Source organism: Muntiacus reevesi, chromosome 14 (assembly GCF_963930625.1).
Source record: "Muntiacus reevesi chromosome 14, mMunRee1.1, whole genome shotgun sequence".
In the NCBI taxonomy this organism is placed as follows: Eukaryota; Metazoa; Chordata; class Mammalia; order Artiodactyla; family Cervidae; genus Muntiacus; species Muntiacus reevesi.
Window position 1 is genome coordinate 29,514,515 of NC_089262.1, and position 25,759 is coordinate 29,540,273.

The 25,759-nt window shown below is 40.9% G+C and overlaps 1 protein-coding gene across 1 annotated transcript in view; it reads right to left on the bottom strand.

Annotated features, from left to right (window-relative positions):
• Nucleotides 1-25,759, bottom strand: part of ADAMTS12 (ADAM metallopeptidase with thrombospondin type 1 motif 12) — a 377,986-nt gene that overhangs the window by 86,388 nt on the left and 265,839 nt on the right. The window contains exons 15-17 of the mRNA XM_065905225.1: nucleotides 24,751-24,995; nucleotides 22,948-23,086; nucleotides 749-875 (exon numbers count right to left, since the gene is read on the bottom strand). Coding sequence (XP_065761297.1) covers nucleotides 749-875; nucleotides 22,948-23,086; nucleotides 24,751-24,995 — 511 coding nt within the window. The remainder of the gene's footprint in view (nucleotides 1-748; nucleotides 876-22,947; nucleotides 23,087-24,750; nucleotides 24,996-25,759) is intronic.

Genomic DNA, 25,759 nt, shown 5'->3' on the forward strand with positions numbered 1-25,759 from the left:
TCTCCCCTACCCCTCTTTCTCTCTCTTTTTAACAAAAGCCCCTCATAATAACATCCCAGCTGCCTTCTAGAATCTTGAATCTATATGATTCGGAGCAGGTGAATACCTCTATTAACAGCAGTTCTCAACCAAGGGTGATTTTGCCCCCAGAAGACATTTGGCAAAGTTTGGAGACATTTATGGTTGTCACAACCTGGACGGGGAAGATAAAATGCTACAAACTTCTAAACAGACACAAGCCAGGGATGCTGCTAAACATGTGACAGCCCCCAACAACAAAGAATTATCCAGCTTCAAATGTCAACAGTGCTGAGGTTGAACAAGCCTGGTCTATAAGTCCACTTTTCAAGGCAGTGGTCCAAAAATGTCAGCATGTTCTCTAAAAGCTACTACTGCACTGGTTGGTAAACTGCTCTTGGAAAAGTCAAACCAATTAGCTAAAGAGTTTTTGGATGATCTACACACCATCCTGTTCAACAGTGCTTTGGGACTTACGTCTTACCAAATAATTAAACATAGGTCACACGAGTTTTTTAAGAAACACTGTTTTCTGGGGAGAAAACGTCCCCCACTCGCACCTTGTCATGGGTTCTAACAGCATAGCCACAGAAACCTGTGACAGCTTGCCTATATTTATTCTAGTAATGAAGCCACCCAGCCCTCCCCCCATCACTGAGCCCTTGATTACTATGAAATCAGACATCATGGTAGGCAGACACACAGAACTTGAGCTGTTACCAACAGTTACCTGGGTGGACAATCCTTTTCATGACACTTCTTCTGTCTCCCATTGGGTTGTGTTTCTGGGTCACAGAACGTTGCTTTCACTATCCCACGACCCTTCTTCACGCAATGGGCAGTCTGGCGTCGGATACCTGGGGGTTTAGCAGAAAGGTTCACACATGTTAACCCTGAGCTCACATTCCTAGTGTCAGATGAGGCCCCTGATCATGCCTATAACTGATGAGAAAGTTGTCCATAAAGTATTTGGTCTTTATTTTTATTTTCTTAAAGTTTTTTTTTTTGATGTGGACCATTTTTAAAAAGTCTTTATTGAATTTGTTACATTACTACTTCAGTTCTATGGTTTGGCCTTTTAGCCATGAAGCATGTGGAATCTTAGTTCAACCAGGGATCAAATCCATATCTTCTGCATTGGAAGATGAAGTCTCAACCAGTGGACCACCAGGGAAGTCCAGAGTATTTGGTTTTTAAAGTAGGAATGGGGATCTCCTTAAATCTGCTCATGCTGCTGAAGGCAATGGGTGAAAAATATCTTCCTTAGTAAGGACCACAGATGATATAGGCAAATTAATATGTAATCTAGTATATAGATTCCACTCTAGCTGTGGAGACAAGACTAACACACATACGCCAAATAAAACACAAAGTGAGATTTAAATACTGAAAGCAGATGCCATCACCAGCTGCTGCAACACAATCAGACCTACTTAGTTTCATAAAAGAAGAGAGGAATGGGAGCTTTATATTAGTTGGGGCTTGTAAACTCTGAAAGATAGGAATAAAATTAAAAATAACGTTGTGAAGTTGAGAGGTTATGTTTTGTTTAAAGTAGAGGGTCTGACAGCGGGGATCGAAAATATTGTTGCCTTAGACACCAGGTTAGTAAGTAAGAAAGAGAAGCACATAGAAATGACTGGGTCTATAGGTGAACACAGCCCATGTGGGGGTTGGATTTGACTTTGGATATAGAATAATAGTTGGGTTCGATCCCTGGGTCAGGAAGATCCCCTGGAGAAGGGAATTGCTACCCACTCCAGTATTCTTGCCTGGAGAATTCCTTGGACAGAGGAGCCTGGCAGGCTATGGGCCATGGGAGCAGAAAGAGTTGGACATGAATGAGTGACTCCTTTCCCAATTTGGAAGCACTGTGTTGTACCAAATATGACTGGTTCCAAGTTGGGAAAGGAGTATGTCAAAGCTGTATATTGTCACCTTGCTTATTTAACTTATATGCAGAATACATCATGCAAAATGCTGGGCTGGATGAAGCACAAGCTGGAATCAAGATTGCTGGGAGAAATAGCAGTAACCTCAGATATGCAGATGACATCACTCTTTTTTTTTCATTTATTTTTATTAGTTGGAGGCTAATTACTTAACAATATTGTAGTGGTTTTTGCCATACATTGACATGAATCAGCCATGGATTTACATGTGTTCCGCATCCCGATCCCCCCTCCAGCCTCCCTCCCCATCCCATCCCTCTGGGTCTTCCCTGTGCCCCAGGCATGAGCACTTGTCTCATGCATCCAACCTGGGCCGGTGATCTGTTTCACCCTTGATAGTATACTTGTTTCAATGCTATTCTCTCAGAACATCCCACCCTCACCTTCTCCCACAGAGTCCAATAGTCTGTTCTGTACATCTGTGTCTCTTTTTCTGTTTCGCATATAGGGTTATCGTTACCATCTTTTTAAATTCCATATTTATGCATTAGTATACTGTATTGGTCTTTATCTTTCTGGCTTATTTCACTCTGTATAATGGACTCCAGTTTCATCCATCTCATTAGAACTGACTCAAATGTATTCTTTTTAATGGGTGAGTAGTATTCTGTTGTGTATATGTACCACAGCTTTCTTATCCATTCGTCTGCTAATGGGCATCTAGGTTACTTCCATGTCCTGGCTATTATAAACAGTGCTGTGATGAACACTGGGGGTACACGTGTCTCTTTCAGATCTGGTTTCCTCGGTGTGTATGCCCAGGAGTGGGATTGCTGGGTCATATGGCAGTTCTATTTCCAGTTTTTTAAGGAATCTCCACACTGTTCTCCATAGCGACTGTACTAGTTTGCATTCCCACCAACAGTGTAAGAGGGTTCTCTTTTCTCCACACCCTCTCCAGCATTTATTACTTGTAGACTTTTGGATAGCAGCCATTCTGACTGGCGTGTAATGGTACCTCACTGTGGTTTTGATTTGCATTTCTCTGATAATGAGTGATGTTGAGCATCTTTTCATGTGTTTGTTATCCATCTGTATGTCTTCTCTGGAGAAATGTCTGTTTAGTTCTTTGGCCCATTTTTTGATTGGGTCATTTATTTTTCTGGAATTGAGCTGCAGGAGTTGCTTGTATATTCTTGAGATTAATCCTCTGTCTGTTGCTAGATGACATCACTCTTACGGCAGAAAGCAAAAGGAACTAAAGAGCCTTTTGATGAAAGTGAAAGAGGAGAGTGAAAAAGCTGGCTTAAAACTCAACACTCAAAAAACAAAGATCATGGCATCCAGTTCCATCACTTCATGGTAAATAGATGTGGAAACAATGGAAACAGTGAGAGATTTTATATTTTGGGCTCCAAAAGTTCTGGGAGTTGGTGACAGACAGGGAAGTCTGGCATGCTGCAGTTCATGGAGTCACAAAGAGTCGGACATGACTAAGAGACTGAACTGAACTGAGCGACTAACACTAACTAACTGAGTAATAACTAACCCATCTAGTGCTTGCCTTGCCCAGGGCACTGCTCAGACTTGTATGTGTGTATGTGTATATGTGTGTGTGACTACCTATGTATGTCCCAGACAAATATATACACATATATAAGTGTAAGTCTATCTAGTCAAGGCTATGGTTTTTCCAGTGGTCATGTATGGGTGTGAGAGTTGGACTGTAAAGAAAGCTGAGCGCTGAAGAATTGATGCTTTTGAACTGTGGTGTTGGAGAAGTCTCTTGAGAGTCCCTTGGACTGCAAGAAGGTCAAACCAGTCTATCCTAAAGGAGATCAGTCCTGGGTGTTCATTGGAAGGACTGATGTTGAAGCTGAAATTCCAATACTTTGGCCACCTGATGCGAAGAGCTGACTCATTGGAAAAGTCCCTGATGCTGGGAAAGATTGAAGACAGGAGGAGAAGGGGACAACAGAGGATGAGATGGTTGGATGGCATCACCGACTCAATGGACATGGGTTTAGGTGGACTCCGGGAGTTGGTAGTGGACAGGGAGGCCTGGCGTGCTGCGGTTCATGGGGTCACAAGGAATCAGACACAACTGAGCGACTGATCTGAAGTCTAAGTGTGCGTATGTATAACATAGCACCTATTATCTACTATGATGTATAATAATTAAAACCTCACAACCCAATGAGGTCAACACTATTACTGTACACTATTGCTACCTGACAGATGAGAAAACAGAGGCACAGTGAAGTCATACAGGTTAGGAAGGGAAAAAAAAGGACCACTGGCTTTACTAGCTGGGGCATCATTGGCAAGAAAATGTGGGGGAGTGGCCAGACGTCACAGATTGAGAGGTAAAGGCAGGTAGGAAGAGTGTCATCATCTCTCCTGGGGGAGCCAATGATTCCATGCGAAATGGGAAAGGCTGGGTGGGAAGACTGAAGATGGAGGCCCCAGGCAAGAGAGCAATTGGCCAGAACAGAGATGGGCACCCTGAGCTCTCAGGGCATCCGGGCCTCGAGTGGGCTCACTGTTGAAGCCCAGAATTGGAAGGGCCACGTGTGCACCAATAAGTTAGCCACCTTCTTGCTTTAGTGCCAGTGACATGAAGGGATTCCCCATATCCACAGTGCTGGCAGAACCCAAACTGTGGAGCTCTCCTACCATGCACTGCCTCACATGCCCTTACATGGACTCATGCCAATATCTGGGGCTAGCTTGCATATTCAGATGCCAGAGATTGTATTTCCGATGAGATGGTTGGATGGCATCACTGACTCAGTGGACATGAGTTTGAGCAAACTTCAGGAGATGGTGAAAGGCAGGAAGCTTAGTGTGCTGCAATCCATGGGGTCACAAAGAGTCAGACACGACTGAGCGACTGAAAAACAACAAATTCAAAAATATCAGAAGGAAATGCAAAACAGTAAGTGAAGGCTTTAAAATGAATTAACAGTATCTTGCTGTTCACTCAGTTCAGTTCAGTTGCTCAATGGTGCCCGACTCTTTGCAACACCATGGTCTGCAGCATGCCAGGCTTCCGTGTCCATCACCAACTCCTGGAGTTTGCTCAAACTCATGTCCATCAAGTCGCTGATGCCATCCAATCATCTCAACCTCTGTTGTCCCCTTCTCCTCCTGCCTTCAATCTTTCCCAGTATCAGGGTCTTTTCTAAGGAATCAGTTCTTCAAATCAGGTGGCCAAAGGACTGGAGCTTCAGCTTCAGCATCAGCCCTTACAATGAATATTTAGGATGGATTTCCTTTAGGATGGACTGGTTTGATCTCCTTGCAGTCCATGGGACTCTCAAGAGTCTTCTCCAACACCACAGTTAAAAAAGCATCAATTTTTCAGCACTCAGCTTTCTTTATGGTCTAACTCTCACATCTGTATATGACTATTGGAGAAACCACAGCTTTGATTAGATGGACCTTTGTCAGCAAAGTGATGTCTCTGCTTTTTAATACACTGTCTAGGTTTGTCATAGCTTTTCTTCCAAGGAGCAAGCATCTTTTAATTTCATGGCTGCAGTCACCATCTGCAGTGACTTTGGAGCTAAAGGAAATAAATCTGTCACTGTTTCCATTGTTTCCCCATCTATTTGCCATGAAGTGATGGGATTAGATCCTAGCTTTCTGAATGCTGAGTTTTAAGTCAGCTTTTTCACTCTCCTCTTTCACATTTATCACGAGGCTCTTTAGTTCCTCTTTTATTGTTTAGTTCCTGATTTTATTGTTAAATCAACACTGTTTAGTTCTATTTAAAGAGACAGGTAACCTTTCAACCACTCAGCCTTTCTCAAGTGATAGACTATGTCCTCTTTTTTTTTTGGTCATATAAACAAAGTACTACCAACAGCTTGAAGCAACACTACAAAAGAAACTTTCATGGCATAATGACTGAGTCATTGTCTGGAAAGACAGACACACTTGTAGAGAAGTCTTATATAATATGAGTGGAGTGGAGATTGCAATGACTGAATCCAGAAAAACTGATGTGACATCTTCCATTATAGAAGAGAAAAAAAAAGAAAAAGCTTAGGTCTTAGAAGTTTCAGTAAAACTTTGGATAGTTTGGCAAATTCTTGATCTCAAAACATAAAAGGCAACTGTCAGATGACTCTTCATAGGTTGGAAACATCCCCCCACAAAAGGCTTATTTCTGTGCATTAAGAGGAAAGATAAGGCAGTGCTTCTCACCCCAGAAGTAGCAGGAGGGCACAGACATTACAAACAGCCCCCACCAGAAAGTTTATAACATTTCATGAGTCAATCTGCTGGACCAGCAGCCAGATGAGTGGATGAATGGGCCAGGCAGATACTGCTGAGTGCCTGGGGGAAAATAAACCATGTGTCAGAGTTTCTCTGTTGGAATTAATGGTCATTGTTGTCACTGTTCAGTTGCTCAGTCATGTCTGACTCTTTGTGACCCCATGGACTGCAGCATGCCAGGCTTCCCTGTCCTTCACCATCTCCCGGAGCCTACTCAAACTCATGTCTATTAAGTTTCTGATACCATCCAACCATCCTCTGTCATCCCCTTCTCCTCCTGCCTTTAATCTTTTCCAGCATCAGAGTCTTTTCTAATAAGCCAGCTCTTTGCATCAGGTGGCCAAAGGATTGTAGCTTCAACTTCAACATCAGTCCTTCCAAAAAATATTCAGGATTGATTTCCTTCAGGACTGACTGGTTTGATCGTGCAGTCCAAGGGACTCTCAAGAGTCTTCTCCAACACCACAGACCACTAATCTTCTATTCTTCTAGCTCTTTAGTTCTCACTTCATAGATACAAAGCTAAGCCCAAACCTCCCAATGAGGGGCCCCGACCCAGCAGACTGATTTCTCCCAGGTTATAGGAACACAATACCTGGCCAGGTGCTTCTGACTCTACTCAGGTGCTTCTCTGTTCATTTGGTAAAATGTAATCTATAATTTCACCCCTTATCAAACTCTAGTTAAATAAATAAGACAAATAAAATCCAAGAGTCCTAGGTTCTATTCTCTACTTTTCCTTCTACTCATCACTAGTTTAACTGCAGCAAAATGAGAATAATGACATTCAGACTGTTTAAGAGGGTGATGCTGAGCTAGTTTATTTCTGGGAGTGTCTTCTACTTTTAAAATCTATAATCCATGAAGAGAAGATAAAGTTTAATCATGGAAAACATTGACTAATAAGTGAATTCTGGTTAATATAATTTTACCATTAATTTGGAAAAGTTTGTTTCACCTGCCATCAGAATGTCTCAACATTGCTAGTTCATATTGCCTTGGTGACAAGGTATATTTTCCAAAGATGGCTGCAACAATAACCTCTCTTTTGGCATGTTCTTCTCTAGTTATCCTGACTTGAGACTGAATGAAGAAATGAAGTTATGTGAGTTCAGAGGTGAGGTCATAAAAGACCATGTGGCTCCCATCCAGTTCTTTAGAATCTGTCACTCTCAAGACCCTCCACCTGCCATGGAGTAAGAAGCCCCCATCCTTGGAGAAACCAGGTTTAGGTATACCAGCTGACAGTCCCCAGTGAGTTATCCAGCCCACGTGTCAATCATATGAGTTAAGAAGCCTCCAGATGATTCCAGCCCTCAGGCATTTGAATCATTCTTTGCCATCCAGGTCTTCCTAGCTGAGGTGTCAAACACTGTGGAGCTAAGGCATGCCATCCCCACTGTATCCTGTCCAAATTTCTGACCTACAGAATCCTACCTACGTGCGTGCATGTTAAGTCGCTTCAATTGTCTCTGACTCTTTGTGACCACATGTCTCCTCTGTCCATGGGATTCTCTAGGCAAGAATACTGGAGTGGGTTGCCATGACCTTCTCCAGGGGGATCTTCCCAACCCAGGGACTGAACCTGAGTCTCTTACATCTCCTGCATTGGTAGGTAGGTTCTTTACCAGTCCAATTTTATAGATAAGAAGCCCAATCTTACCTACAGAGCACAGTAAAATGGTTGTTTTAGTACACTAAATTTAGGTTGCCATGTTATATAGCAATAGTAACCGGCATAGTACTCAATAAATGCTAGCTTCCTTCTTTTTTTGAGTCCAAGACCCAGAGCTACCACTGAGCTTGGCTTGCTAAGAAACTCTGATTTTATTGACTTCATTTCACCCCCTCCTGTGTTTTCTGTTTTCATTCCATTTTTTTTGTTTGTTTGTTTTCACTCTAGATCCATTCTGCGGAAGCTGATGCTATGGATTGCTGTGTCTTCCAATTAGATTTGGGGAATGGAGACACTGTTTCTTTGGATAATTGCTCCTTCTCTTACTTTTTTAGGCCTAGGATGGTAGCTTTGTTCCCTCCATCCTCTACTATTAATGGATGGACAGAGGTGATGAATCACCTTTCTTGGCTTCCCTAAGCCCTATGCACACCTTTGGAAGTAGTCAAGGTATTCTGTTTGGGTGTGCAGGGCACCCTGACTGATAACACCTCCATTGTAATAAAAAGCTCAAACCATTAATTATGAGTGGCATAGTCATTAATCAACTCTGTAAACCAACTGCTGAAATAACAGAATCCTTTTCTGACATAGGATATTGTAATACTTCTTTATGGAGGGGGTCAGAATCAGTCATCATTTTAAGAGTAGTAATCAGTATATAACACTGCAAATGCAGAAAGTGTAACAGACTAGGTTGAATCTATGTGACCCTGACCTTTTCCTGTAATTCAAAAAAGAAAAACGATGTTGGCTTTTGAATCTGGTTTGCCTTTTGACCCTTTAACTTACACACTGAACACAGCCCGCAAAGAAATTAAGTAATTTAGGTAATTAATTAATTAAGGTGCCAATCAAATGTTGGCCCAGAACTAAGTTAACTGATTATCTATAAGTATTTACTTGAAAAGGGCAGTAAGTGGAAATCAATCACATGCTAAATAGATGAGAATCAAACCCAAAGTTTTGTAGAGGAATCTGAGTCACTGTCTCCACATATAGCAATGAGAATGTCACCATGAGGCTGTAAACATATAGTAAACTTGATTAGACACTGGTAGTGAGAGGTTGGGGCTTTCTTGATGCTCAGAAGGTAAACAATTGACCTGCGATGTGAGAGACCTGGTTTGATCCCTGGGTCAGAAAGATCCCTGGAGAAGGGCATGGCAACGCACTCCCGTTTTCCTGCTGGAGAATTCCATGGACAGAGGAGCCTGGTGCGCCACAGTCCATGGGGTTGCAAAGAGTCGGACACGACTGAGTGACTAACACACAGTGAGAGATTAATTAAGAACTTTTACTTTTAAAAAATTATCTTCATATACACTTGAACCTGATCATCTTGAGTGAAGATTATCCCTTGATATAAAGAACAAGTTTCTTATGTCCAAAACCAAAACAAAATTAAACAGAACAATGTAGTTCATCATATTCTCAATTCAATATTGAGATTGTAAAATAAAGAGAGACTGTTATATGGTTAATTTAGCTCATACAAGATTTTTCTGACTCAAAAATTTCATTTAGGAGGGGATAAACTGAAGACTTAGTTTATTGTAATGATCTGTGGCAGAAAATGTAAGATTTCCTATTATTTTAACTTAAGATCAAACATACTCAAGCACTGAATATTTAATCACAGCATCTGAAAAAGATTCAAAGTACTGTATACCCAGTCTTTAAAATACTGAAAAAGAACAAGATCTTTTTAAAAAAATAACCATTTGAGGACAAGTTAAGCAGTACAAGTTAAATTTTACACCAGCATATAATTGATAATTCTCCTAAAACTGGATATAACCTGGAGTCTAATAAAGTGAGATAAAAACAAACATTGCCAGAATTCTCTTAAATAAACAGAAACAACATTTAACTTCATAGGAAGAATAGGAATTATAAAACCATATGTCTTGTTGGCAAGTCCATCTAAATCTATCAACTTTCAATTTCAGTTCCCAATAAATATATTTTGTATTTTCTGGCTCCTTGACTCCCTTTATCTCTGATTTTCTTGATCAGTGAATTCAGATCTATCCTTCATAATGAAGGTTCAGTCAAGAAGAACTTGAATCCCATCACTGCAAGAGCTCAAATACATTGATGTGCATGTGTGTCTTCAACAACAACTACAATTTCGACATTAATACCACCACCACTGGCATTAGAAATGGTTTTGAATCCTGCTTTTAACATGTATCAAATGATCTTGGGCAGTCTTTCTAACCTCCTCCAACTTCATTTTCCTCATCCTCATGTTCATGAGAGTATTGTATAAGGTTGCTGTGAGGATATAAATGATGCATATACTCTGATATATACATGATGTATCTAAGATGATGTCCCCTAAGTCCTGGCACAGTGTTTAATGCATGTTAGGTCCCTGAGAAAAGATTTTAGCCTGAATGTGAAGCCTCCTTGTAACCCACTCACTAATCATGGGGTATTATTTGCCTGCACAGCTCTGTTTTCTGAATGTTTTGAGGTCAGGGTTGGCTTCACACCCTGATACCAGTGAATAGAGCAAACCTAACTCATCCCGTCCTCATACTCCAATAATATGAACTTCTTACTGCAAACAGCAGAACCCTGATTTATACGATTGTTTCTCTAGCTCAAAAGGACATTGAAACTGACTTCAGTTAGTACAAATATTAATTGGATATCAACTAACGAGGCTTGATTTTATTATTATCCATTGCTGAAACCCACACTTGTCACAACACTGGTTAAGACTTAAGGCCAATAATTTCTTCCTCTCTGAAATCCCAATGAACTGATTACATATACTGACTGTCATGATCAGAAAGAAATTTTTAAAGAAATAAGTAAGTACATAAGATATGCTCAAATAGGAGCATTGCTGGTGCTTGAAGAATGCTTAATGGAATGAGGTAGGATCCATTTTCAAAAACTTAGGATCAAGAAGTACTCTTTCCTGCTTATAATTCCTCTTCTACACCTGCTATGTACACATTAGGCAAAGCACAAGCTTAAAAAAGAGGCAGAGGCTAGAAACATCTCACAAAACTCACAGGTTAACAAGAAAAGCAGTCAGCCAGCAATTTCAGGGAACACTGAGCAAAGCCAGCCTTCAGAGAAACCAACTGAGAGATTCCCAGAAAGTGCATTATTAGGGAACCAAACTAAGGTCCTGGAAACAGGGGAGGAACTAATCTCTGCTGGCCGCATGTGATAAAAAGGGGATGGAATGCGACGAAGATGACCAGTAGAATACGAGAACATTAGATTAGCCTCCTTGGAAAGGATTCTGGTTAAAAGTTCCATATGTAGGGAACTTGGAAGTTGCCATTCTGTTGTAATGACAAGTAAAAATCTGGACAGACTGAAAAACCAACTATTCTTCTTGGGCATGTGAGAGGAAAGGGTATAGGTCAAACTGCTATCTCTAAGACTTGAGACATAGACAGATGAACAGAGGGAGTCACAGATTCCCAACTTCCCAAAGCAGAAACTCATAAGTGGACCGCCGTGGGAAGCTGAATTTCACCAACTTAATGTTAAAAGAGTAACCAAAGACCTTCTTGATAAAGGTGAAAGAGGACAGTGAAAAAGCTGGCTTACAACTCAGCATTCAAAAAACTAAGATCATGGCATCCAGTCCCATCACTTCATGGTAAATAGATGGGGAAACAATGGAAACAGTGACAGACTTTATTTTCTTGGGCTCCAAAATCACTGAAGATGGTGGCTGCAGCCACAAAATTGAAAGATGTTTGCTCTTTGGAAGAAAAGCTATGATAAACCTAGACAGCATATTAAAAGGCAGAGACACTATTTTGCCAACAGAAGCCATCTAGTCAAGGCTATGGTTTTTCCAGTAGTCATGTATGGATGTGAGAGTTGGATCATAAAGCTGAGTGCCGAAGAATTGATGCTTTTTAAACTTTTTAAACTGGCTTGGAGAAGACTCCTGAGAGTCCCTTGGACAGCAAGGAGGTCAAACACTAAAAGAAATCAATCCTGAGTATTCATTGGAAGGACTGATGCTGAAGCTGAAGCTCCAATACTTTGGCCACCTGATATGAAGAGCCAGCTCACTGGAAAAGACCCTGATGCTGGGAAGGATTGAAGGCAGGAGGAGAAGGGGCATGACAGAGGACAGATTGTTGGATGGCATCACCGACTCAATGGACATGAGCAAGTTCTGGGAGATGGTGAAGGACAGGGAGGACTGGTGTACTGCAGTCCGTGGGGTTGCAAAGAGTCGGACATGACTGAGTAACTGAACAACTGAACATCAGATGCCAAACCACAGATCCAGGATATCCCAAGATACCACGTCAGAATAAATGCCAAAAAACTACACCTAGGTATATCATATTCAGATTACATAAAATCAAAGACAAAGGAAAAAAATTGTGAAACAAGTCAGAGGGAAAAAAACACCTTACTCACAGAGGCACAAAGAACTGCATAAGACTTCTCAGAAATCTCACAAGCAAGAGGAGAGTGGAGTGAAATACTAGAATTGTTGAGAGAAAAAAAAAAAAACCAGCAACCTAGAATTGGGCACCCTATGAAATTACCATTCAAAAGAGAAGCAGAAATACTTTCTCAGACAAACAAAAGTGGAAGGAATTTGTTGCCAGTAGACCTGTGGGAAAGAAATGTTAAGAAAGAAGGAAACCATTAAAAATCAGAAACTTGAATCTATATTAAAAAAAGGAAAAGCATTAAAGAAGCAATAAATGAAGGTTAAATAAAAACTTGCATTTTTTTTATTCTGAGCTGATCTAACAGAAAACAGTTTGTTAAAAATATTAATACCAACAGTGTATTCAGTTATTTTGATTATGATGCTTATGTGTGTATGATACATATGTATATGGGCTTAGGTAAATATACAAATGAAATGAATGACAGAAATGATACAACAGACAAGAGGCAGTAACTAGGATTATTTTGTTATTATAAGGTATTCTTACTGCCTATGAAGTGGTAAAGTGCTATTAATATTTGAAAGTGGACTTGGATTAGCTGTAAACATATATTGCTAATTCTAGGGCAAACACTAAAAAAAAATAGATTAGGTACTCAAGGCTAATAGTTCTCACTAGTTCATTAGTAAAAGGCAACTGGAAAGTTATCAGATCTCTACTGTGTACTACTAGTAGTTTATTTTATATATTTATGCATATGGTAAACTATATAATCCTTATTCCATAGCATATATTTAAATCTGTCTCAATGAATCCTCCTATTATTTTTATGAAGCCCTACATATTGAAACATGTATATTTTTATATTTGGGGGGGGTTAATATCTGGGCTTGGTTGATCCAACTTGACAATTACAGAGGATAAAGAGATTCCCTATTGGCTCAGATGGTAAAGAATCTGCCTGCAATGCAGGAGACGTGGGTTCAATCCCTGGGTCGGGAAGTTCCTCTGAAGAAGGGCATGGCAACCCACTCCAGTATTCTTGCCTGGAGAATTCCATGGACAGAGGAGCCTGGTGGGCTCAGTCCACTGGGTCACAAAGTGTTGGACAGACTGAGTGACTAACACTTTTTTTTTTTTTAAATCCTACTTGACAATTAACAGAGGACAAGTCAGATGGAATAGCACAAAGATGAGTGCAATTTTATTTTATTTTATTTTTTTTATGAGTGCAATTTTAAAAAGTCAAGGAAGTATCTGACTCTGATTTTCTGTCTTCTAAACATCACTATGGGCTTCCCAAGTGGCTCAGTGGTAAAGAATCTGCCTGCCAATGCAGGAGATGGGTGATTGATCCCAGGGTAGAGAATATCGCCTGGAGGAGGGAATGGCAACCCACTCCAGTATTCTTGTCTGAAATATCTATGGACAAGGGACCCTGGTGGGCTATATAGTCCATGGAGTCACAAAGAGTTGGACTGAGCGACTGAGCATGCACAATCACTATATGGTCACCTATCAGGATTAGAGTAAAATACATGCCTTAATGTATTATTCTCACCCTTTATCAAGGATATGTGGACATATCCCAAATGTATGTGATTATTCTGAGCCTTCATAGGAATACTGTCAGATAGACCCTCGATTAGTTTCAGTGAATGTAGGTATCTGTTCTACATGTATTTATTTCTAATGAACATGATCTAGTTTCTAAGGCAGTTTAGTACAGTTCTAGCAATCTCCAGGAGCTTCGCATGGACTTTGGAATTGTCAGTATTTGTCTTTTCCTATCAGAACATGATGTTTCTTAAACAAAGGGACAATGATTGATTATACTGCAGAGAGAATTCAGCCAAGCCAGGTGATGTCCAGAGTGGGGCGGGGGACATGTTCTCCCTTTGGTGCAGGTCACTGTTGTACTTCTACACCTAAAAACACAGCATCGAGGAGACCACAGACACACAACTGGCAAAGGTCACACTCAGAAGTGATGACTCACTGTCTCACAATAGTGCCACTGCCGTAAGTTTTACGAGACATAAGACAATTTTGGTTAGAATGTACTACAACTAGAAGCTTCCTGCAGTACCGAGGTTAGAATGGGGCAAAACTATGGCTTTTTCAGTCTTATAAAAGTGAGCTTGAGGTTTTGCCAAAATATTTCTTTTTAGTAAGGAGTCCTGAAGCTTCCTAAAGCTCAACACAGCATCTGTGTCAAGCCATTTCTGCAGCTGTTCCTTCACAAATAATCCATTGGTTATACTTTCATGGTTGATCTTTTGATGGGTGACTGGGGTAAATTTTCTTCAACAAGCCTCTTGTAATGAATGATGGCGCTTGTTCTTCCATTCCCTTCCAACCTTTCCCAAGGGACAGCTCATCCTAAATTCTCTCAGAGTCACCCCAAAGTCATGCCCTACAGATAAAGCGGGAGTAAAATCAAATATGGCAGACAGGATAGAAGAATGAACACAAACAGGAAACGCTGTTGTTATACTCTGAGTTCTCTTTGAAAAGTGGGCTGTGGGAAGTAAGTGGGCTGGCTTTGATGATAGTCAACTAAATTTATAATATTCTCTTGCCAATTTTTCATATGGATTTCTGCTCTCAAACAAAGATAAAAATTTAAAATAGACTAAGGAAATAACATCTTAGTGGATTTTTTTAAATCATAAATTTCATTTTAAGTAAGATAGTTACCTCAACTGTTAATAAAATAAAAGCAGAAAAAACACAGGCTGCCTTTTTGCCAGATTTAATCAGAATGCTGTGTCTACACTAATCAATATAACTTGCTTCTTGTTCTTCACTCATTTCAACAAAAATTATTGCATTTTCTCACAAACTATATTTTTTGGATTCCTCATGTTGTTCTTGTTCCTGGAGGCATGTTGGTTTAAATTCATCTTTGAAAAAAGGAGAAGGGGTACATATGTGGAGGCAAAATATTCTCTTGAAGCCAACAGATATAGAGTTGCTAGAAGAAGTTGACTGTACACACAAGCTGCCTGATTTGGAAGTGGAAGCCTCTTGATTTAGACGTGGGACAGCCTTTGGTGAATGGACACAGGCAACGTCCCACCAGTCCTTCTTTAGCAGGTCAAGACTGAGCCAGCAGAGGCAGAGCTCTATCTTTCCCTTGGAACATATCATTTTGGTTCTCCTTCAAAAGCCTTCATTCAGATAAGAAGCCAATGACTGATTACATCTTAGTGAATTTATACTTTAGTAGATCTCTGCTCCAAATAGACAAGAGTAATACATAGGTGTTGGTGAAGACTCTTGAGAATTCTTTGGATGGCAAGGAGATAAAATCAGTCAGTCATAAAGGAAATCAACCCAAGGACTGATGCTGAAGCTGAAACTCTAATACTTAGGCCACCTGAGGCAAAGAGCCAACTCACTGGAAAAGACTCTGATGCTAGGAAAGATTGAAGGCAGGAGAACTAGGAGGTGACAGAGGATGAGATGGTTGGATGGTATCACTGACTCAATGAACATGAGTTTGAGCAAACACCAGGAGATAGTGAAGGACATGGAAGCCTGGCATGCTGCAGCCCATGCAGTTGCAAAGAGCTGGACATGACTTTGCTGAACAAAAACAACAAATATGTAAAATTACTGGTGGTTCAGTAATATGCAAAATTATAAAAAGTATTCAATTATAACTATTTAAAAGGGAAAACCAAAATGTCACAATGCTTAAATGTAGGTAAAATTCCTGGCAAAAGGGTGAGCAGGACTTAAGTGAAGGGTGTGCCAGAAGCTATTGTGGGTGGTGGCCATGTACTTGGCTCCAGTGAAGTCTTAGGGCTTTAACTGCTCCACCTGAGGTGGGAAGGAGACTACCCTCACCACAAACTTCCTAGATCCTAACTCGAACTTCAGGCCTAGGAAGGTGGCAAAGTAAGGACTCAGCTTGTCACATAAACACTCCACCAAGCTGCCTGCTGTCTCTGTGATAATTCCTAATGTATTTTCAATGTCATAAGGAGAGGCAATTCTGAACCACCTTAACAAGTACTGTCCTGAAATGAAGTCCCATAGGGTGGTCAGGAAAAAAGTGCCAAAACTAGGAAGAGTGGGTGCAGGTTGAGAGTAAAAGGGAGGAAAAGGACAGGAAAGAGAAAAATAAAAAGACACCAAAAGGGAGAGTTTGTCCATAAAGAAGGTTGAGCACCAAAGAGTTGAAGCTTTCAAACTGTGGTGCTGGGGAAGACTCTTGAAAGTACCTTGGACTACAAGATCAAACTAGTCAATTCTAAAGGAAATCAACCCTGAATATTCACTGGAAAGACTGATGTTGAAGCTCCAATACTTTGGTCACCTGATGCAAAGAGCTGACTCATTGGAAAAGACCCTGATGCTGGGAAAAATTGAGGGCAGGAGGAGAAGGAGGTGACAGAGGATGAGATAATTGGATGGCATCATTGACTCAAAGAACATGAGTTTGAGCAAGCTCTGGGAGACAGTGGAGGACAGAGCCTGGTATGCTGCAGTCTACGGGGTTGCAAAGAATTTGACACAACTTAGTGACAACAACAAATAGGAAATCATGCTCAAATAAACCCTATAAATTATAATTCAAAAATCCATAAAGAAATATAATATCATTGAAAAAGCAAGAGAGTTTCAGAAAAACATCTATTTCTGCTTTATCGACAATGCCAAAGCATTTGACCGTGTGGATCACAACAAACTGTAGAAAATTATGAAAGAGATGGGAATACCAGACCACCTGACCTGCCTCTTGAGAAACCTATATGCAGGTCAAGAAGCAACAGTTAGAACTGGACATGGAACAACAGACTGGTTCCAAATAGGAAAAGGGGTATGTCAAGGCTGTATATTGTCACTCTGCTTATTTAACTTACATGCAGAGTACATCATGAGAAACACTGGACTGGATGAAGCACAAGCTGGAATCAAGATTGCCGGGAAAAATATCAATAACCTCAGATATGCAGATGACACCACCCTTATGGCAGAAAGTGAAGAAGAACCAAAGAGCCTCTTGATGAACGTGAAAGAGGAGAGTGAGAAAGTTGGCTTAAAGCTCAACATTCAGAAAACTAAGATCATGGCATCTGTTCCCATCACTTCATGGCAAAGAGAGGCGGAAACAGCGGAAACAGTGGCTGACTTTATTTTGGGGAGCTCCAAAATCACTGCAGATGGTGATTGCAGCCATGAAATTAAAAGACGCTTACACCTTGGAAGGAAAGTTATGACCAACCTAGACAGCTTGTTAAAAAGCAGAGACATTACTTTGTCAACAAAGGTCCATCTAGTCCAGGTATGGTTTTTCCAGTGGTCATATATGGATGTGAGATTGAACTATAAAGAAAGCTGAGCGCTGAAGAATTGATGCTTTTGAACTGTGGTGGTGGAGAAGACTCTTGAGAATCCTTTGGACTGCAAGGACATCCAACCAGTCCATCCTAAAGGAGATCAACCTGGGTGTTCATTGGAAGAACAGATGTTGAAGCTGAAACTCCAATATTTTGGCCACCTGATGCGAAGAGCTGACTCATATGAAAAGACCCTGATGCTGGGAAAGATTGAAGGCAGGAGGAGAAGGGGACGACAGGGGATGAGATGGCTGGATGGCATCACTGACTCAATGGACATGAGTCTGGGTAAACTCCAGGAGTTGGTGATGGACAGGGAGGCCTGGTGGGCTGCAGTTTATGGGGTGCAAAGAGTTGGATATGATTGAGCAACTGAACTAAACTGAAAGACAGTAAAATAATTACAACAGGAATTTACTCGGGATAAAATATGTTTGATAGGACAGTGCTATGGAATGAACATTTTTTGACCATATGAAAATTCATATACTGAAGCCCTACCCGCCCACCCCCCCAGTGTCATGGTATTTGCAGGTGGGGCATGTGGGAGGTAATTGGGTCATGAGGGTGAGGTCCTCATGACAGAACAGATACCCTTATGTAAAGGAGAATGGGCACGAGAGAGCTTGCTCTCTCTGCCATGTAAGGATACAGTGAGAAGATAGCCATCAAGTCAGAAGATTCTCACTGAGAACTGAATCTGTGAGCACCTTGACCTTGGAATTTCTAGCCTGCAGAACTGTGAGAAATGAAGCTTCCCAGTCTGTTGTGTTTTGTAATAGCAGTCCGAACTGAAAAAGATAGCAATCTGACATATATTTTAAAATAAGCATGCTACTTGCTGCCTTTGGATATTTTTACTTGGACATCTCACACGCACTTTAACTGAATTCACAAAATTATAAACTCCTCTTTAGAACTGTTTCTTGTCACATCTCTCTGCTTCAGTGAGTAAAACCACATTTAGCCAGTTATGGAAAGGAGAATACTGAGTGTTACCTTTCAACCATCCCTCAGGCTCAAAAAACTCCCTACCAACAGATGCACTAAATCAACCACTAAGTCCAGGCTAGTCTACCTCCTAAATATCTCCACGTTTGTATAATTTTTCTACCTGTAACACCTTACTTTTATTTATTTACTTACTTTTAAACTTCTTTATTGAGGTATAGCCAATTAACAAAAAATTTTGTGACAGTTTCAAGTAAACCACGAAGGGACCTAGCCATATACATACATTTATCTTTTCTCCCCCAAACCCCCAACACCATCCAGGTTGCCACATAACATTAAGCAGAGTTCCATGTGCTATACAGCAGGGCCTTGTTGGTTATCCATTTTAAACATAGCAGTGTGTACCAGTTTACTTTTAGTTCAAGCCACTAATATTACTTCCCCACATGACTGCCAAGATCATCTTTCTCTTTGCCATTCCTCTAGTGTTCCTCCCACATGGCAACAAAACATTGACCCTAGTTAACTCTGGGAGAAAGGAAAGAGAGTGGAATTAGGGAGTGCTCTCTAAGTATATTGGTGCAATTTTTTATTCTTTAAAAATGAAGACTGAAATAAACATGACATAATAATAAGATCTGATAAACTTGAGTGGTTGATATACAGGAGTTTGTTATTGCATTCTCCTTTTCTTGCTGGGATGTTTGAAATATTATCCAGTGAAAAAGTGTAAAACTAAAATAACACAATAACAAAATGAATAAAGTAAAATAAAATGATTGCTACTATCCATTTGTAACCCTTTTACTATGGGAATCAATTTGATAGTAAATTTCTTAATATTTGGTATAAATATCTTACTTTTTGAGCCTGGAAATTACATTTTCAAATTAACATTTAATGAGGTCATTCTTTACATGTACCCAAAGATGCTCATTAGAGGGTAATGATCAATAAGGAACTGGCTAAGGGAGTTTTGCTTTGTCTTGCCAGTGAAATATAATGTGTCCCTAAAAATGATTGCTCTGGAGACTGAATAATACATGGGAAGGTACCTATGTTAGGATGTTAAATGAAACCATGTGTGTTTGTGTACATAAATCCATCCACATGCAGACAACTATAAACATCTACTGGAGAAGGAAATGGCAACCCACTCCAGTGCTCTTGCCTAGAAAATCCCATGGGTGGAGGAGCCTGGCAGTCTACAGTTCATGGGGTTGCAAAGAGCTGGACACTACTAAGCAATTTCACTTTCTTTCACATAAACAACTATGATGAGAAACAAGAATATTGAAGGGCAATGAAGCAAAAATACCAAAGTGCATATGCATCAGGGTGCTGACTTTAAAAAAAATTTTTCATTAACGTATTTAACTTAGTTTTATAATATATAAAGTTTTAACTTCACATAAAAATACACCACCTAATGATTCAGTGTTTCAGGCATGCATCCATCTTTATATTTAACAGTGAGTTTCCTGTGTAAATATTTGCATTTCATTCTCTATGTCTGAGAGTACGAAGGTAGATATGCTGTCACTCTTCTCTGCCAGAATGAAGACAGCACAGAGCTATTTGAATAGATGGCAGAGGCTGAAATTCAGGTGAGTATGTGGCCACTATGATTGCTCTGCTAAGGTTTAATAAGCAGAGTGACATTTGCCCAAGTCAGCTGAGGTGCAGCTGAGGGACCAGGCTGTATCAAAATCAAAGGCCCAATTCACACTTGGTAGGGCTATTGCATCTCCTTGCTAACTGCAGATGTATCTTTATGATTCTCACACTAATCAGCCATTTATATTGTATTTCCCCTGTTCTGAAGTATCACACAAGTCATGCAAAGGGTTCAACCCATGCTGAAATTGAAGTAGTGGGTGGATGATGTTCTCTTCTTCTCTGAGGAGGCTCTGCTAAGGCAGGAAAATAGCTGAGTTTCTCTCCATGGTGTCTTGGGACAAATGATTCAAACTTAAAGCTTAAAATCCCAGGATAGAGAAGCCCAGCAGGCTACAGTAGTGGGGTTGCAAAAGAGTGGGACACAACTTAGCAACTCAACAACAACAACAACCCTTGCACAGAAAAGAGAACAAAAGGGATGCAAAATTGAAAAAGTATTTGTTAACCACAATGAAGTCTCCATGACTTCATGTTCCTCACAACTGCTCCTCAGGGAAATATTTTCTTATTTTCTGCTTAAGTAGCTTTTGCTTCTCAGCATGTCCAGCCCTCTTGGGCAGCGGGGGCAGGATCCTTGGTGGGAACAGCAGGACTGGCTCTTACGGATGCCCCTGAGGCTGCTGCCAGTGCACATTCGACCTGGACAGATGTCCAGAGGTTTGGGGTTTTCAAAAAGTCATGCATTTTGAAATGAACATAATGACCTGTTATCTCTAAAGGTTGTGTGCCGTGTGCTCACTCGTGTCTGACTCTTTGCAACATGGACTGTGGCCCACCAGGCTCCTCTGTCCATGGAATTCTCCAGGCAAGAATACTGGAATAGGTTGCCATTTCCTTCTCCATTTTAAAGGTTAACTCTTGCTTTTCTGTATTGAAGGAGGGAAAGAAAGAAATCAGTAATACAAAAATTGTCTCACTGTCGCTGGATGTCTTTCCATGATTACCTCCCGGGGGGTAGGGGGTAGAAGGAGCAAGCAGACAAGTGGAACAAAATACATGAGAGGAAGCCAGGGAGATGGAGACTGTGTTCTCCTGGCTCCTTCACTCCATCGCGTTGATTCTCTTTGCTGTATTGCTGATTCTGGCATTTCAGCATATAGTTGTCCTTGTTTTATAGGCAGTAGTAACAATGCATACATGCATGCTAAGTCACTGCAGTCGTGTCTGATTCTTTGCAACCCGATAGACTGGAGTCCACTAGTCTGTCCATGGGATTCTCCAGCCAAAAATACTGGAGTGGGTTGCTTTGCCCTCCTCCAGGGGATTTTCCTGACCCAGGGATCAAAGCCACTTCTCTTATGTTTCCTGCTTTGGCAGGTGGGTTCTTTACCACTAGCACTAGTTGCCCTCATATAGGCAGTAGTAACAGTAGAGGCAGAAAATTCCAGAACAGACTTGGACAGGATCCAAAAGAAGAAAAGAGAGTTAGAGTCTACTATTAAAGCCCCCAAATGAGCGAAGAGCCCCAAGTACTCCTGCCTTCAGAGACCTCGAGAGTACATGTTCTACAAATGTCCACGTGCTCCTGTCCAGCTTGTAGCGTCGGTCTGCAGCTGGACTGTGCCTACACGGCTGAGGCCAACCAATGAAACCTAAGCAGAAGTGGTCTGCGTCAGTCCAGGCCAAGGCCATTATCAAGGGCCAGTCTGCCTCTTCAATTCCTCCCCTCCCAGCGGGGCAATTTCAGATGTCTCAGCTACAAGACAAAGCAGGCTCATCTGATCTATGTCAGATGCATTATGGGATAAAAATAAGCCTTCACTGTGTTCCTAAGATTTTGATTTGTTACCGCAGCAGAACTTGTCCTATTCTGGCATACTTAACAGCAAGGAACCTCTTCAATGCTTGATTTTATGAGAGAAAACTATTATTCCTGTAGGTATGAAAAACTGATCAATTGGAGACAGAAGAAGACCATTGGGCTAAGAATCAAGAGAGCTGGTTATGTTCTGGATGTGGCCATAATTAAAAGGATGGCTCTTGTAGGTGGTTTGACTTCTGTGATCCTTAACCAGAGCAGTTATAAATCTTTATGTTTTGCTTTTTAAAAAGACACATAGGTTATCACAAAGCACTGGATTTGAGCTGCATGAGGCCCTTGAGGGTTGGGATGGGGTGGGAAGTGGGAGGGAGGTTCAAGAGGGAGGGGACGTGGGTGTACCTATGGCTGATTCATGTTGATGTACGGCAGAAACTAACAGAATACTGTAAAGCAATTATCCTCCAATTAAAAATAAATAAATAAGTAAGTAAAAAGACATGTAGGGATTTCCCTGGCAGTCCAGTGGCTAAGACTCCAAGCTCCCAATGCAGGGAGCCCAGATTCCACCCTTGGTCAGGGAACTAGATCCCACATGCTGCAACTAAGAGTTAGTATACTACAATTAAAGATCCCACATGCCAAAACAAAGACCAGGCAAAGCCAAATAAATAAATATAAAAAATAAAACACTTGTAACTCTTTATGTAAATAAAACCTTTCATGAGGATAGTATATAAAGCTGATTAAAAAAAAAAACAAACTGCCTCTTTGTTTATACCATGCCTGACACATTTACTACCCATAGAAGCCCCTGGGCACTCTTTGTAGAACTCTGCAGACCCAGGGGCATGAGTGCAAACTGCCGGCTGGACCTGTCTCCATGGCTTATTCTGAAGCTGATGTGGTTCATAGAGAGAGCATCTGTTCTCACCTGTTCCACATGTTACACTGCACTCTGTCCAGTGGCCATACTGCCAGAAGTACACCAGCTTCTCCACGTCATTGTCAAGGCCATCCTTCCGGATTGTGTACTCATACTTGATACCAGGGTTAGTCACCTGGAATAGAAGCTAAAGAGCAAGAGAGGGGTCATGCTAAACTCTGATGTGACCTCACACTGCAAATCACAGTCACATAAAAATCCTGCTCAATGTCCACCACCTTAAAGTAGTCATGAAGGCATGCACTGGAACAAATGCCATTAAATAAATTCATCTACTTCCACCTGTGAGTCTACGTACATCTACATCTAATCTGCCCCAATCTATTATAACTTGACTGAATTCCCATAGGAAATCTAATCATATGGGAATTATCCTGAGGGATTGCCCAGAGTACCCTTTCCAACAATAGCTGGTAGGTCACTCTGTGCCCTTGCATACCTACTAACTTTGTGGTTATAGGTAATTTCCTTGATCTCTTTGTGCCTTACTTTCCTTATCAACAAGGTAAGGATAATCACAGCATGACTATGGATTGCTGATGAGGGCTAAATAAATCATCATTATGTGATTAAATATGGTTGGATCTGTGCCTGGCATATAGTTAGCACTCAGTAAACACTAATTTGGTTGTTGTTATTGCTTTATGATGCTCTCTTCTAGCTCTTAGGCTGATTTTTTTACAATATATAATTCTGGGGTTAAAACTGTCATGGATTTTAACCAAAGCATAAAATTGTAATCAGAATTTGAGACCTTCTCCTCCTTTCCCTCTCCTGCAGGCAATCTATTTATCAGGTGTTTGAAATAGATTCATCTTACATTAGAGGTGGTGGATTGGTTGCTCCACGGAATTGCAGGTCCTCATATATAAAACTTTTCCCTGGTGGGCCTCTAAAATGTAAGATCTCCTGACATTTATGGATCATGGCTGTCAAGCCTTGACTTCCAGCTTCTGTGAATGTTCTAATCTCTGGTTCTGAAATGACTTTCCTCTAAATTCTGAATATAGTTAGATGTCACTGTCTCTTGGGCCATTCGTAATCCCCAACCTGCCTTGCCTCTGCTGGCATAATTATCTCATTCCTTTTATATAGTTCTTTGCCAGTATGGTAGACAAATCACTTCTGCCTTTGAAGAGCACATCCTATATATAAATATATTTCTCCTCCAAGGGTTTTAGAAAGTCAAATCTTTTGTCTGAGGACAACCACATGAGAACACGTGAAAGAACCATGTCAGTTCATCACCACTGCTGGAAAGCTGTTTGAAAACTCATAACAGGCTGACACAGACTGGTGCTGTCATTTTCATATCCAAGGAAAAACTCATCCTGAAATAAATAGCCTGCATTGACGATACTGGAAACTGAACTCCATGAATGATCTTAGGGCCCCTGACATTCCATCATGAGAATTTCAGCAATTTTAGATAATAAAGGGTTAGCAGCACTTCCCACCTTGTTCCTTGCTAAAAGGAGGTTTAAGGATTCTTAATCAAGGTGTGTTAAGTCTCTTCAGTCATGTCCAACTCTTTGCGACCTATGGACTGTAGCCTGCCAGGCCCCTGTCTCTGTGGTGGTTCTCCAGGCAAAATCCTAGAGTGGGTTGCCATGCCCTCTTCCAGGGGATCTTCCCAACCCAGGGATCAAACCTGCATCTCTTATGTCTCCTGCATTGGCAGGCAGGTTCTTTACCACTAGAGCCATATCCTCTAGCAAATACTTTGGAAAAGAAAATTAGAAAGATCCTAACTAGTGTAAACGTCAGCAGTTTCCTTCACTTCTGCATTACCTGGATCCACACTGACTCATTGGTGGGACCCGTAGCCATCAGTTTCTCCAGGTCTCCTTTTCTGTCATATTGAAAGATGGTCCCTGCCAGCTTGTAGTTCCCATTCCACTGGATAATAAATCCTCCATTGAGGTAATATTTTTCAGGGTCTTCACTCCTGATGGCCAGAAAGTTTCCAGCTCCTTCAACCTCCATTACCCGTATGTCCCTGGCTCCTTTTGGAATCAGTCCGATGTCAACATAACCTAAGGAGAAGACAGAGGCATGCAAGCTTAGCTGAACACAGTCTGTTTCCAACCCATTATCCATGCTCTTTCCAGCATCTCCACCATTTAGTGCCCTTGTCTTCCTGCTGGGTGGTTACTGCGACTGGCAGATGCACTAATCATGGGGAACTTTAAGGAGCTTGGCCATGAGTAGAAATCTCAGGAGCTTTGTGACTCAGTACGTAATCAGTTTTATGAGAGGAGAGGTGAAATAAATGCAGATCAGATTCTGAAGCTTTTGTGGTTGACCCAGCATTTATTTTTCTGTGATTTCCTGTTGATAGTTCAAGATGCTACAACCCCTAGCCAGCTTCCATTTGCATTTTGCTTCCCCATTTGTTGCTGCTATCAGATTAATCTTCCTGAACACTTGCGGTGGCTACATCTTTTGCCTCATCCTCATTGCCTGAAAATTAAAAACAGATGAGGAAATAATTTAATCATAGCTTAAATTTATTAAGAGAATTCTGTAGGGAATCTTGCATTGACTGCCACCTGGCACACTTGAATACAACTTATGATGAAAAACTCAGCTCTGAGCACAGCTTTTTATATTGCTGGACAATTATATTCATTAAAAAGTTTTTTTTTCATATTTTCTTATGTTTTGATGAAATATAAACTTATGGTTTATCCTCATGTGTTCTAATCCAACATTCTCAAAAGACAGAACATCCACTTAAAGACCATGATCAATTCTAGCTACAGTCTTATCCTCACTTATTGGTTATTATAGTAGGAGA